The sequence below is a fragment of the Anabrus simplex genome, chromosome 6, assembly GCF_040414725.1.
Source record: "Anabrus simplex isolate iqAnaSimp1 chromosome 6, ASM4041472v1, whole genome shotgun sequence".
NCBI classification, from domain to species: domain Eukaryota; kingdom Metazoa; phylum Arthropoda; class Insecta; order Orthoptera; family Tettigoniidae; genus Anabrus; species Anabrus simplex.
The window spans coordinates 19,502,989-19,515,786 of record NC_090270.1 but is presented as its reverse complement, the minus strand read 5'-3'; the positions used below and the strand labels follow the sequence as shown (position 1 = coordinate 19,515,786).

General features: G+C 38.3%; 1 protein-coding gene across 2 annotated transcripts in view; it reads right to left on the bottom strand.

The window, feature by feature from the left end:
• snama (something that sticks like glue) overlaps nucleotides 1–12,798 on the bottom strand; it is a 651,651-nt gene that overhangs the window by 210,308 nt on the left and 428,545 nt on the right. For both annotated transcript variants that reach the window (XM_067149701.2, XM_067149702.2), the window contains one exon: nucleotides 1,508–1,621. In XM_067149701.2, the coding sequence (XP_067005802.2) occupies nucleotides 1,508–1,621 (114 nt within the window). The remainder of the gene's footprint in view (nucleotides 1–1,507; nucleotides 1,622–12,798) is intronic.

Below are 12,798 nucleotides of genomic sequence, written 5' to 3'. Positions count from 1 at the left end.
TCACTATGTATGTGCTGTGGGTCAGTATATCTGCAAAAATATTATCACATAGAAGATTTTGTCCCGGCAACGATGATATATTGACAAAGTATTAATGCTTTAGAGAAAGTGTCCTTAAAATTACATACAAAGATTGACAATATTAAAAACAAAATACTTAAGAGAAAGTATATAAATTCTTTCTACAATTGAAAGCAGTTGTCAAGGAAACACTTGTATAAAAATACATAGAGAATATGTCCTAATGATTACTCCTTTCTTAAAACGTTCGTGAAGAAAAGGCCAATTTATAAATTAAAAACTATACATTTATAAGTAATTGTCGAAATGAAGAAATCCAGACTTCATGATGTGGCTACTATTACTATTGCAGATGAAAATATTACTAATTCCTAGTTGTCAATTCTTTTAAAACCTGCTTTCCTCTGAAACAGTATCTCCTGTCATTTTCTTATGGTCTTGTGTCTGGTGTAGTAGTGATGATGCATTCTCTCTTGTTCACGTACTTGAGGAGGTGGAGGAGTGGGGGATATTGGTGTGTCATGAATTTCCTTGTTGTTATCTTTAGCTTCAAAGGAGGAGGAATACATCGTAGGCTATCTGGAGGTGGATATATTCCAACTCTTTTCTTGTGATCTTTAAAAAAAAAAAAAAAAAAAAAAGAAAACTTAGTTGTGAATTTGGCCCAAACTGACGTAAGTTTCCCAACGGGCCACAGTGGACACCGGGAGCCGCCTTAATTTATTCTAGTTTTTAATGTTAATTTTTACTTTTGCGTTAGAAGCGTGGTAGAATGTTGCTACTGTAAACCAGAGAGCAAAAATACAGTTTTGGCCCACAGAACAAAATTTCAAAATTTTGCTTTGTGTTATTTTTTTTTAAAGACACTACTTCTTACCATGATTCACTTCCTCCACCTAGTGGTTTAATGTTGCACTAACACATTTAAGGTTTTCAGCAACACAAAGATGGGAAAGGGCTAGAATGGAAAGGAAGAGGCCGTGGCCTTAATTAAGGTACAGCCTGGTGTGAAAACGGTCAACCATGGAAAACCAGCTTCAGGGCTCCCGATGGTGGGATTTGATCCCATCTCCCAAACGAAAGCTCACTGCTATGCAACCCTAACTCCACAGCCAACTCGCTCGGTAATTCACTTGTGTTGGTTTTCCAACTGGATTTTATATTTTCCCATTGTTTATAGTTCAATAAGGTAATGGTGTCCTGGTTGAATTCCTCTCCTAAGTATCCAAATAAATTATGATACACCTTTACAAGCATTTTCTTTACCTCCCCGGTGAACAAAAATGTGTGCATGCACACAGCCTTAAGAGATTTTCACTCTACTAAATAATATAAAAGCTTATGCAAGAACATTTCCAGAATAACTGTAGGATAAGGTAGGACATGAAAAGAAACCAAACAGATAAAGGGACTTCAAGAGTTCTTAAGGGGCAACACATGAACAGAGATACATTATCAAAGGTGACAAAAGTTAATATCACTCTACCTTGGTGGAGTCCTGGTAGGAGTCCTGAAACGCCGCCGCCGTGGAGAATATTCTCTCTCACGAGGGGAGGGGCCTCTAGGAGTAAGCGAACGAGAAAATGAACGAGAACGAGATCTGTAAAGAGAAAATCATAAATTAGGACAATTTCACTACCTGCTCCTCCAAGGTGCATCAAATAGCCTGTTCCTGGACACTTAAGATGTTGATGAATGAACTTTAAAAAAAAAAATACACATACATTGTTATCAATAACTAGGCCTTTGAAGCAAATTCCAAGTCGGCACTTTGAGGACCTGGCCCAGACTTATGGAGAGGTGCCTACACTAACCTTATGTGGAAGTATATATTCATTATTGTATGTTTCTGTGGTGGTTGTGTTGCATGTAGATGAGTACTAAAGCAAACACAAACGCCCAGTATCTCAGCAAGAGGAAATTAGCCACATGCAGTTAAAATCCCTGACCCAGCCAGGAAATGAACCCCGGGCCGCCTGAACTATACTGACCATTCGGCCAAGGAGCTGGACCGTTATCAATAACCAAAGTTAAATAACATATCTGAAATGCAAAGGAAACAAAACACAAGTACGAAAGAAGCTGGGAAGGAGGATAGGAACACACACTAAAGTTTGATTAGGAGAAGATGCAGAGTTTTTCCTTGCCTCGTGTATTTTTACATCTCTCCTCGTCTCTGCTAATATCAGGTCCTCATTATTTCAATAGATATCAAACTTGTAAGCCAACCGAAGCAATAATAGTGACTTGCAATTAATAATGCTAAAGTTTTCAACTACAGCACAAAGTAGATAAAGTAGTGTTTCTCCTCAAACATTTGAGTGAAGTAGATTATCACAATCTCACAAGCAATACTCTCAAAGCATCATTAAGCCATTGCTTGATATTGTAATTATAATGTTAGGTGTAATATTATAAAGAAAGCAAGTTTGAGCGTTGGTTTGTGGAGAGTAATCTTGGAAATCACGCGATTGATTTCACTAATTCTTTCACCATTAGAAAAAGTTATTTCTTACTTTCAATGACCTGTCTGTCTGTTTCATCTCTGGCTTTGACAACCTGAAATTGATATATGAATGATGCTGGTAATGCCATTCCTTATGCAGCCCATCCCTCTTACGAATAGTATGCAAATGTCATTCATAGGATCAGTTGGAACATGCATTTCAGTGGGATTGACAGACTGATACATAAGAGCACCTACTGGCTCGGTGAGGAAAACAACAGGAAACTACACCACTCCCCATTTCTCTTATACGCCTCTTCAGTGATGCCTAGGCCGTCTATGACAGCTGATGGTGGAGTTGTTATGGGTACAACCACCCTTCAGGCTGGGTACTCTATATACAAGTAGCTACTAGCTACAAGTAATTATGCAAGCTTGGGCCTAAGATATTATACATCATCATAGCCATTGTCGTGATCGTATGCATAGTTATTGTTACAAAATCAGACTGCAGATCACTCCTGCACTGATCCATTTCACTGGGTTTCTAGCTGAATAATGTTAGTTTTGATGATGATGCTTGTTGTTTTAAGGGGCCTAACATCTAGGTCATCGGCCCCTGATGGTATAAAATGAGACGAAATGCAGTGACAAAATAAAAATCCAAAATCCTCCACTGACCAGAATTCAAAGCGTGAGGCGAAAAATGAACGGATGGATATGAATTTAAAGCAATCAGTGGAGTCGACTTGCAATGCCTCAGTCTCAGAAAATGACGGAAAACAATAGTAAAACTGACCAAGGGACTACTTCTATAGCTCAAAATACTGAATCGATGATGCTTGCAAGGTAAAGGGGTCCAAAATATAGGTCACCAGCCTCTCATAATGGTACTTATCGCTTGGAAAGTAGAACCATGGTATTTGTCATGGTACAGTACTAATCAAAAGTATCGTAGACTCGCAGTATTCCACACATTATGGTACTACTCACAGGTAATGAAATTCGCACATGTAATAAAGACCTATGGTGTTTCGCACATGGCGGCGCCATTTACAGGCAACACAAACCTGTGGTTTTCATCACATAGGTGTACTAACCACTGGGACTCATACTATCCCGTGGTGTTCAGTGTATAGTGGGTACTAATCATAGGCAACCCAGAACCCTGGTGTCGCTCATATAGTGCTACTAATCACAGGTACCTTAAAAGCCTGACCGCGCGTTGCTCCTGTGTGCTACTAATCACAAACCTATTTGGTACCTAACATAGTGGTACTATGCGCAAGTAATAGAGACCCATGGTGTTCCCCACGTGGTGGTACTAATCGCAAGTACTTTCATGGTTCTTATCCAATCATTCCTTGGTCGCCCCTTGTAGTCGCCCCTTACGACAGGCAGGGAATACCGTGGGTGTATTCTTCGTCTGCGTCCCCCACCCACAGGGGGTTTTGTGTTTGGTCCGCGAGAGGTATTTTATTTTCCTCAAGTCCGCTGGCAAGCCGGTTAGGACCCCCTATCCGCCACCTGGGACACGCCACGTGGGAGTATCACCTCTCCCCCTGCTATGCCAACATAGTAGGTTCGTGGAATGTTAGTTTTAGCTGCAGTTATTGCTGCCTTCAAGAACTTCGAGCGAGATTCAGGTGTTACAGATATTTCTTCTGTTAGCTCATCCGTGTCTTTGAAAAGTTCCAGTGGCATGAAGGTGCACATTCCACCAGTGGGATATGAAGGCCATACGAGACGAGTACAGGACCGTATTGACTATAAGGGAGGTCATGGAGGACATGTTGAATAACAGGGTCAGTATTACTCCTGTAGCAGCTAGCTGTTGTTAGGCAAAGAGCAGATAGATGAAACATGACAGAGGAGTTGATCAGAGATAACTTGTTATTGGACCATTACCAGTAGTGTTCAACCCGAATTTCAATTCTGACTTTCAATGCTAGCAAACATACATATAAATATGAACATATTATTTAACCCCTCATGCATGACAATGAAACACTTTGGGCTCCACTAATTTAATTCTAGCCTACTCCCAATGCTTGAGTGCAGTATCATATGAATTTCATTATAATTTCCAAATGGGCAGGTGAAAAATTATCAAAAATGCATAATAACAATAACATATTACATAATATTGTATCTTGTAATACAGTAAAACCTCGTTAATTCGAAGTCGTTGGGACTAAAAAATCGGACTTCGAATTACGAGATTTTGAATTAACCGCCAATTTGCAAATTCAGAAGTACCAACCCTTGCCGCGTTACAAAATATTCTAAGGCCCATTACTGCATGCCGTTAACCTTGATTCACAATTTATACCTTTCAAATGCTATGAAAAAAAGAACTATTTCCAAAATGTATCCAAGAAGGTGCATTTGCAGTATTCAAATAATGCTCTTGGATATCTCACTGGCAAACATAACTTCACGTAACGAAAGAAAGAAAAAAGCACGATTCAAAGACTAGGAGAAATCTATGCTGGCTCCCATGTGCAAGTGCTTTATTATATATTACTATATTATTTATTACTATACTGTATGCATTTTAGATGCCTTGTATTTACACAGAAAGTAGCCAATGCCCTTAAAATTGAACTTTCCTATGACTCTATACTTGTACGATTTCCCGCCATGGCACTTCTTTCGTACTTCAGAAATGTAAACACTTGCCGCGTCACAAATTATTCTAAGACCCATTAATACATATAATCACCTCGATTCACAGTTTAAACCTTTCATATTTCACGGAAAAATCTATTTCCGAAATGTATCCAACAAGGTGCATTTACAATGTTCAAATAATGCACTTGGATAAATTACCGACAAACATAACCTCACGCAACGAAAGAAATGAAACAATTCAAAGACTAGGATAAATTATGCTGGTTCCCATGTGCAAATGCATTATTTTTTGGATTTCTGTACTGTATGCATTTTTAGATGCTTTGTACTGGCATGGAAAGTGCCCAACGCACTTAAAACATTGTGGCTTATCAAACTTTCCTTTGATGAGGGGATAAAGTTTCTCGCTTTAATGTGCATTGCAACGCACTACTAATACAATGACCCCCATCCCCCACCCTTGTACGATTCTCCGGCTGGCACTTTCTCCTTTAAAACCATAAGACCGTTTGGGCTCGCATTAAAATAAAGCAATGCAGTTTCATTTACAAATTAATGTACAGAAGACACAAGACTTGAAAATTTGCCTATGCAGGGTGGAAATGCAACAAAAGGTGCCTTTCATGTACGAGAAGTGTTCAAGGATTACTTCACTTCAGAGGCTGGATCTGTTCCATGGCAAGAAGAGAGAATCAATAGGCTACATGATGGAATGTTACCTAAGACGGTGATATAGGCCTACTGGGAGCCAAACGTGTAAAAAATATTGTGTTCACGCTATTTGTAAGAATTGGTGTTCGGTGCCTACGAATTTTATTATATGAGTCACATTTTTTCGTCAACTGTCGGCATCGCCAGTATTCGCGAATTCTGTTTTTCTGCACACTGCCTGTTAAAAGGTTGAATACAAAAGAATTCCGATTTCATTCAACTTAGCAATCATGAAGCGCGTTGTAGACCCACCGAAGAGAGTGTAAGTGAGGAAACCTCCACGTTCCGGAACACGCGTTGTATTATGACGCGGATAAATTTAGAGTTGAAATTTCTCTGTAACATACTATTGTTTTAAAATGTAAAGGCAGTTTCGAATTAAAAGTCTGAATTTCAGTAATGGGGCCGACATTGTACTTCGAATTATGAATTATCCGTATTTCGAATTAAACAATTTAAATAACATGCAAAACTGTATCTCATGTTTCCGGGAACGAGAGGTTCTTTGAATTAGGCGGGATTTTGAATTAACCGATTTAGAATTATCGAGGTTCTACTGTATTTTAAACATATGCTAACCTGATTATGCCTGGACAGCTGCATGTCAACACTGTGACTTTTTATAGTAGTCAACCCAAGCATTTGAATTTCTCAGTGTATTATCACAAATTAAGTCATCAGCATCACTATTTTCACTGGAAGTTATACAGTAAAACCTCGTTAATTCAAAGTCATTAGGACGCAAAAATCGCACTTCGAATTACATGATTTTGAATAAACCTCCAACTCATACTTGCCACGTCACGAAATATTCTAAGACCCGTTACCGCATGCAATTAACCTTGATTCACAGTTTAAACCTTTCAAATGCCATGGAAAAGATTATTTCCAAAATGTATACAACAAGGAGCATTTATATTATTCAAATGAAACACTTGGATAAATCAGTGAAAAACATATCACGTAACGAAAAAAATGCATGATTCAATGGCAAAAAGAAATCTATGCTGGCTCCCCTGTATAAAAATATTTTTTGGATTATTGTACTGTTTGCATTTTTTAGATGTCTTATACTTGCACGGAAAGTGCGCAACGCCCTTAAAACATCGTGGCTTATCAAACTTTCCCATGATGAGGGGAGGAAGATTCTCGCTTCAGTGTGCATTGCAATACAGTACTATGACCCCCACCCTTATACGATTTCCCGGCTGGCATTTTTCTCCTTTAAAGCCATAAGTCTGTTTGGGCACAGCATTTAAAAAACAATGCAGTTTGATCAGCATTGACAATATTGTTCAATACGTAGCCACACTTTTTTGCCAACTGTCGGCATAGCCAGTGTTCGCGGATTCTGCTTCTCCGCACACTGCCTGCTACGTGATATTGCGGCATTCCTTAAAACGCTAAAAACAAAATAATTATGATTTTACACCAACTTAGCAAATATGAAGCACACTGTAGACACACAGAAGTACAGTGAAAGTACCAAAAGTTACCCCAGCAAGTTCCAGAAGACGCGTTCTATCATGACACGGATAAATTTTGAATGTACAATTACTCTGTAAAATACCGTCATTTTAAAATGTAAAGGCCTTTTTGAATAAAAGTCTGAATTTCAGTAATGGGACCAATATTGTTCTTCGAATTACGAATTATCCGTATTTCGAATTAAACAATTTAAATAACATGCAAAACCGTTCCTCATATTTCCGGGAACAAGAGCTTCTCCAAATTAGGTGAGATTTTGAATTAACTGATTTCGAATTATCGAGGGTCTAATGTAGCTAACTTATCCTCTGTATTACTCTCACACTGGATTAATTTCATTAATTAATTATTAATGAGTAAATTAAAACTCTCCCAGGACCTGCCATGTTTACAAACAAATTTGAAACATGTGCAGAGTTAAAAAAAAAAAAAATATATATATGACTGTGAAGATATGCGACATCTCTTGGCGATAACAGATAGCTTGGAGCATAGTCGAAAGTAACTTTTCCTGTCATCTCACGATAAAGCAAATAACTATTACAAAATCCACATAGGTGTTAAAATGTCACGACGTACCATTGGGGCATACATGCTATGACTGTAGTAGACCAGTGGGAACACTACACACGATGGAGGCGTTAAAAGGCCTCCCTGTGAAAGCTGGGAAATTGGAAAAGAAGGGCTAATATAAGTACCATATTTCTCCAAATCCAATACTACTATTTTCTCACAATGTCATGTGAAAAAAATCAAGGGTTGTCTTACATTCACAACCTAACAGTAAAAACACCACTGGCAGCTTTCACTGTAACCAAGCTGCTTCCCTTCACTGCCTGTGCGCACATAAAACTCGACCTTCAACGTCCTGATCTTTATTAGGCCTTTAGGCTACATGGCAACCAGTTGTACAGTGCCTTTGTGTAACGTCACTAATCCTTGGGAAATAGAAAAGAGGGTGACATTCTACTTTGCGGGAGACAGACTTGCAGTGCGGGTGACTGACAATCCCATGAACAGATTTTAAAGAAAAGTCCCTGTATTAGCCTCTACAAAAACATTTCTCAAATCGGGAGAATGGCATCAAAACATGCGAGCCTTCAAATTCTTAGAAAAGGCCATGGCTACTCAGTAGCAGAGATGTAACATCTACTGTATCTGACATTTAGTAAAATCAACGGTTTTACAGACAGCAGGAATAGTTTCATCATGGATCACCATACTGTAAAGATAAATGTAACCAGTATTGCCAGCAACTTTTCAACGTGTTCTCATCGATATTATGATGCCAATTTTAGTTAATTGTTATAAAACATGCGCAAATGAAGAATAATTGTGCAACCGCAAGCAAATGAAATGTAACTAAAGCCAATGTTCTGCATTAGCGTGAAGACAAAGATAGTTTTAAAATGTGTAATGTACAAAAAATGCATTCAGTGGCCTGCAACAAGAACGCTTTAAAGGAGTCAAAGATGAAATTGTGAAGTATGTGTGTGAAAAACGCAAGGACGGAGATGCCATATCACGGCGCAATAAACTCGACCTTCAACGTCGTCTTCATTATAATAGCAAACCGCTGAAGTCGGACAAAGCCAGCAGGCAAGATGCGTGTCTAGCAGCAGCCGGTTGTACGTGATTTTTAGTAAAAGTAACAGTTTTATAGACAGGAGGAATATTTTCCTGATAGATCGTCGCATTGTAGAGACATGGAACAGATATTACCGGCAAATTTTCAACGGGTTCTCTTCGATATTATGATGCTAATTTTAATTTAATGGTTATCAAACTCGTGGAAATAAAGAATAATTGTGGAACCGCAAGAAAATATGGCATAACTAAAGCCAATGTTCAGCACTGACGTGATGACAAAAATAAAGATGTTGATTTCTATAGGGAACCTGAAATATTTGTTCCGAATGAGTAAATTTATAATACCAATATAGTTGGCCTGTTATTGGACATTATAAGTTTTCCAGCTCACTCATTCCTGGTTGCCAGCATTTCGCTCCAGTGTGCTAAGCTGGGATCATCAGTTGGTATATAGCACACCTACCAAGTCGCATGGCTAGTGCATACCGTGGAGGCCACTGCATAGGCTACTTGGAGCCACTGGCAGTGCCAGTGCACTATGCGAGTCTTTGTCTCATTTAAAGTTAAAAACTTCATTATTGTTCCGTATTGAATAGAGAAATAAGATGTACAATATAATAGGTTAGGATCCACCTTTCAATACTCCGTAATAAGATGGTAAGAAGTAGTTACAACCTGTTTAATGGGACCGGTTTCAACACATTTTAAGTGTCATCATCAGCCAATTTTCGAAGATCTTAAAACAACTAGCACATTGAATACAGGCAAAAAATTAACAATGTATCATAACGTAGCAATTCAGTAAATGTTCAAAACACAATAATCACAGTCAAGAGAGTAAACAGAACATCACTATCTTGCGCCGAAAACAAATATAGCTGAAGTTCATAAGCAGGTCAAATATTCGCTTATGTAAAGTCGTTGCTAGGCAGGTCTTGTAGGCATTTGTTTTTCCGGCCGAAGAGCAAAAGGTGACGTGAATGAAGTCTTAGGAAAACAGTATAGGATTTAATTTCGTCAAATTTCAAAGTGGATATATAGGTTTTATAAAATAATTTAAAACGTTAAAAAAGAATAAAGCCAAATAAAAATATATTTTAAAAAAATAGGGAGAAATAATGAAAGAAATACGAGGTTCAACTCGAAACAACTTGCCGTAGTAATTGATAAAGAAATGATAAATAGAGAAAGGGGGGACGTTAATTAGAGGGTGGTGATGGTGGTGGTGGTGGTGGTGGTGGTGGTTATTGTTATTAGAGGAAATATAATTGGGCAAAAATCCTTAATATAATATGAATTCGAAGAAAAAAGAAAAAAGAACCGACACTTCGAAAAATGAAGATATCGGTTAAAGGAAGACAAGGGCCACGAAGGGCGTGAAAATGAAAGACTCCCTAGCCCTCGCAAACCTAATAGCATCGGGGTCGGAAAAGAACAAGAATTGACCAAGGGAGGTCGGACAGGATAGATGAAAGTGAGGAGCCTGGCACAAGTAAGTGGAAGCAATGCCAGGACTCAGCTAAGGGCCCCGTGGTCGCCAATCCACGCTCTGAAGTTCAGAGCCCCTGGGGGATGGAGGATGGGAAGGAAAGAAAAAATGAAAAAATGGAAGGGATCCGATACTTCGAAAAATGAAGATATCAGCCAAAGGAAGACAAGGGCCACGAAGGGCGTGAAAATGAAAGACTCCCTAGCCCTCGGAAAACTAATAGCGTCGGGGTCGGAAAGGAACAAGAGTTGACTAAGGGAGGTCGGACAGGATAGATGAAAGTGAGGAGCCTGGCACAAGTAAGTGGAAGCAATGCCAGGACTCAGCTAAAGGCCCCCGTGGTCGTCAACCTACGTTCCGAAGTTCAGAACCCCTGGGGGATGGAGGGTGGGAAGGAAAGAAAAATGGAAGGGATCTGATACTTCGAAAAATGAAGATATCAGCCAAAAGAAGACAAGGGCCAACGAAGGGCGTGAAAATGAAAAACTCCCTAGCCCTTCGGAAACCTAAAAGCGTCGGGGTCGGAAAGGAACAAGAGTTGACCAAGGGAGGTCGGACAGGATAGATGAAAGTGAGGAGCCTGGCATAAGTAAGTGGAAGCAATGCCAGGACTCGGCTAAGGGCCCCGTGGTCGCCAACCCACGCTCCGAAGTTCAGAGTCCCTTGGGTGAGGAGGAGGAGAACTAAGGAGGATCAAGGGGGGTGTTGCGGAAGGGGGAAGTGGCATGAGAGGGTGTTGTGTAAATTGTGAAAGATTGATTCCTTATTTGTTGACTTCAGGTTATTTAAAAAGGAGATGAGAAAATCGAAAAGGGGATTGGGTTTCTCAGAAATATCATTCAGATTAAGATTTGGATTGAAAAACTGGTCAAGGTGTATAAAACAGTTTTCGGTGATGTCTAGGAGAGGGCCTTTATTTAGAGTGCTGAGAATTTCAATATCCTGGTTTATTGTAGTGAAAGCATGTTTTGTGTCATGTATGTGTTGTCCCACTGCCGAAAATCTGTTGTGTTTTATTGCATTAACGTGTTCAAAGTACCTAATTTTGAAGTTGCGACCAGTTTGACCTATGTAAGAAGAATTGCAGTTGTGGCACTTAAAACGGTATACGCCTGATTTAGAAAAGACACTTGTTCTATTTAAGGAGTGGGAATTATGTAATAATTCAAGGTTTCTATTATTAGTTCGAAAAGAAATCATAGTATTATGTTTTTTGAAGACATTAGCTATACTATAGGTATTTGCATTGAATGTGAATGTGGTGTAAGCAGCTGGTTTGGGAATATCTTTTAAGAGTGTTGTGTTAGGGCGGTGTCTAAATTTGTTAATGATTTGTTCAATAAAATAAGAATTATAACCGTTAAATTTGGCAATAGAGCGGATGATGTTTAGTTCTTTATTTAAGTTATCCTTTGATAGCGGAATTTTGAAGGCGCGGTTAACCATACTGTTGTATGAAGCACGTTTATGTGACTGTGGGTGAAAAGAGTCTTGTTTTATGGTATTAGCTGTATGTGTGGGTTTTCTGTAAATCATATATGATAATGAGGAAGGTAATCTGTTTATTGTTATGTCTAGAAAATTAATAGATTTGTTTGATTCTGTTTCAAGAGTGAATTTAATATGTGGATCAATTTTATTAAGGCTATTAAGAGTAGAAGCTGCATTGAAAACTCTATCATCCAGTATAACAAATGTGTCATCCACATATCTAGCCCAAAATAATACATGTTTAAAGTCGTCATTGTTATCAATGAAATTGTGTTCTAAAAAGTCTAGGTATATTTCTGCAAGGATCCCCGAGGCTGGAGAGCCCATAGCTAAACCATCTTGTTGATAAATTGTATTGTCGAAGATGAAGAAGTTGTTAGTAACTACTAATTTTAAGAGGGTCATAAAATCATTAATTTCAAGTTTGCTTAAGCAACTATATGTATTTAAGTTATTTTCAATAATAGGAAATAATTTTTTGATATTAATACTGGGATACATATTGACAATATCGAAAGAGTGTAGAGAGTGGTGTGGTTGGATTTTGAAGTTATTTAATTTCTCAACTAGTTCTATGGTGTTTTTTACAGACTTATTCGATAAAAATTTGTAATTATTCTTAAGAAATTTATGAATGAATTGTGCTAATTTGTAAAGTGGGCTGGGTCTGTAATTAATAATTGGTCGAATAGGGATGTCAGTTTTATGAATTTTAGGGAGAGATTTAGCGGTTGGTAGGCCTGGATTCATGCTTAATAATTTTGTTTTTTCATGTTCAGTAAATAAGAAAGAAGAGTTCTTAAGGGTTTGTTTTAGAAGACGTTGAATTTGTTGGGTAGGATCTTTCTTTGTTATAGAAAAGGAATTATTGCTGAAGAAATTTTTTGGTTTTCTCGATATAATCAACTTTATCCATTATTACTGTAGT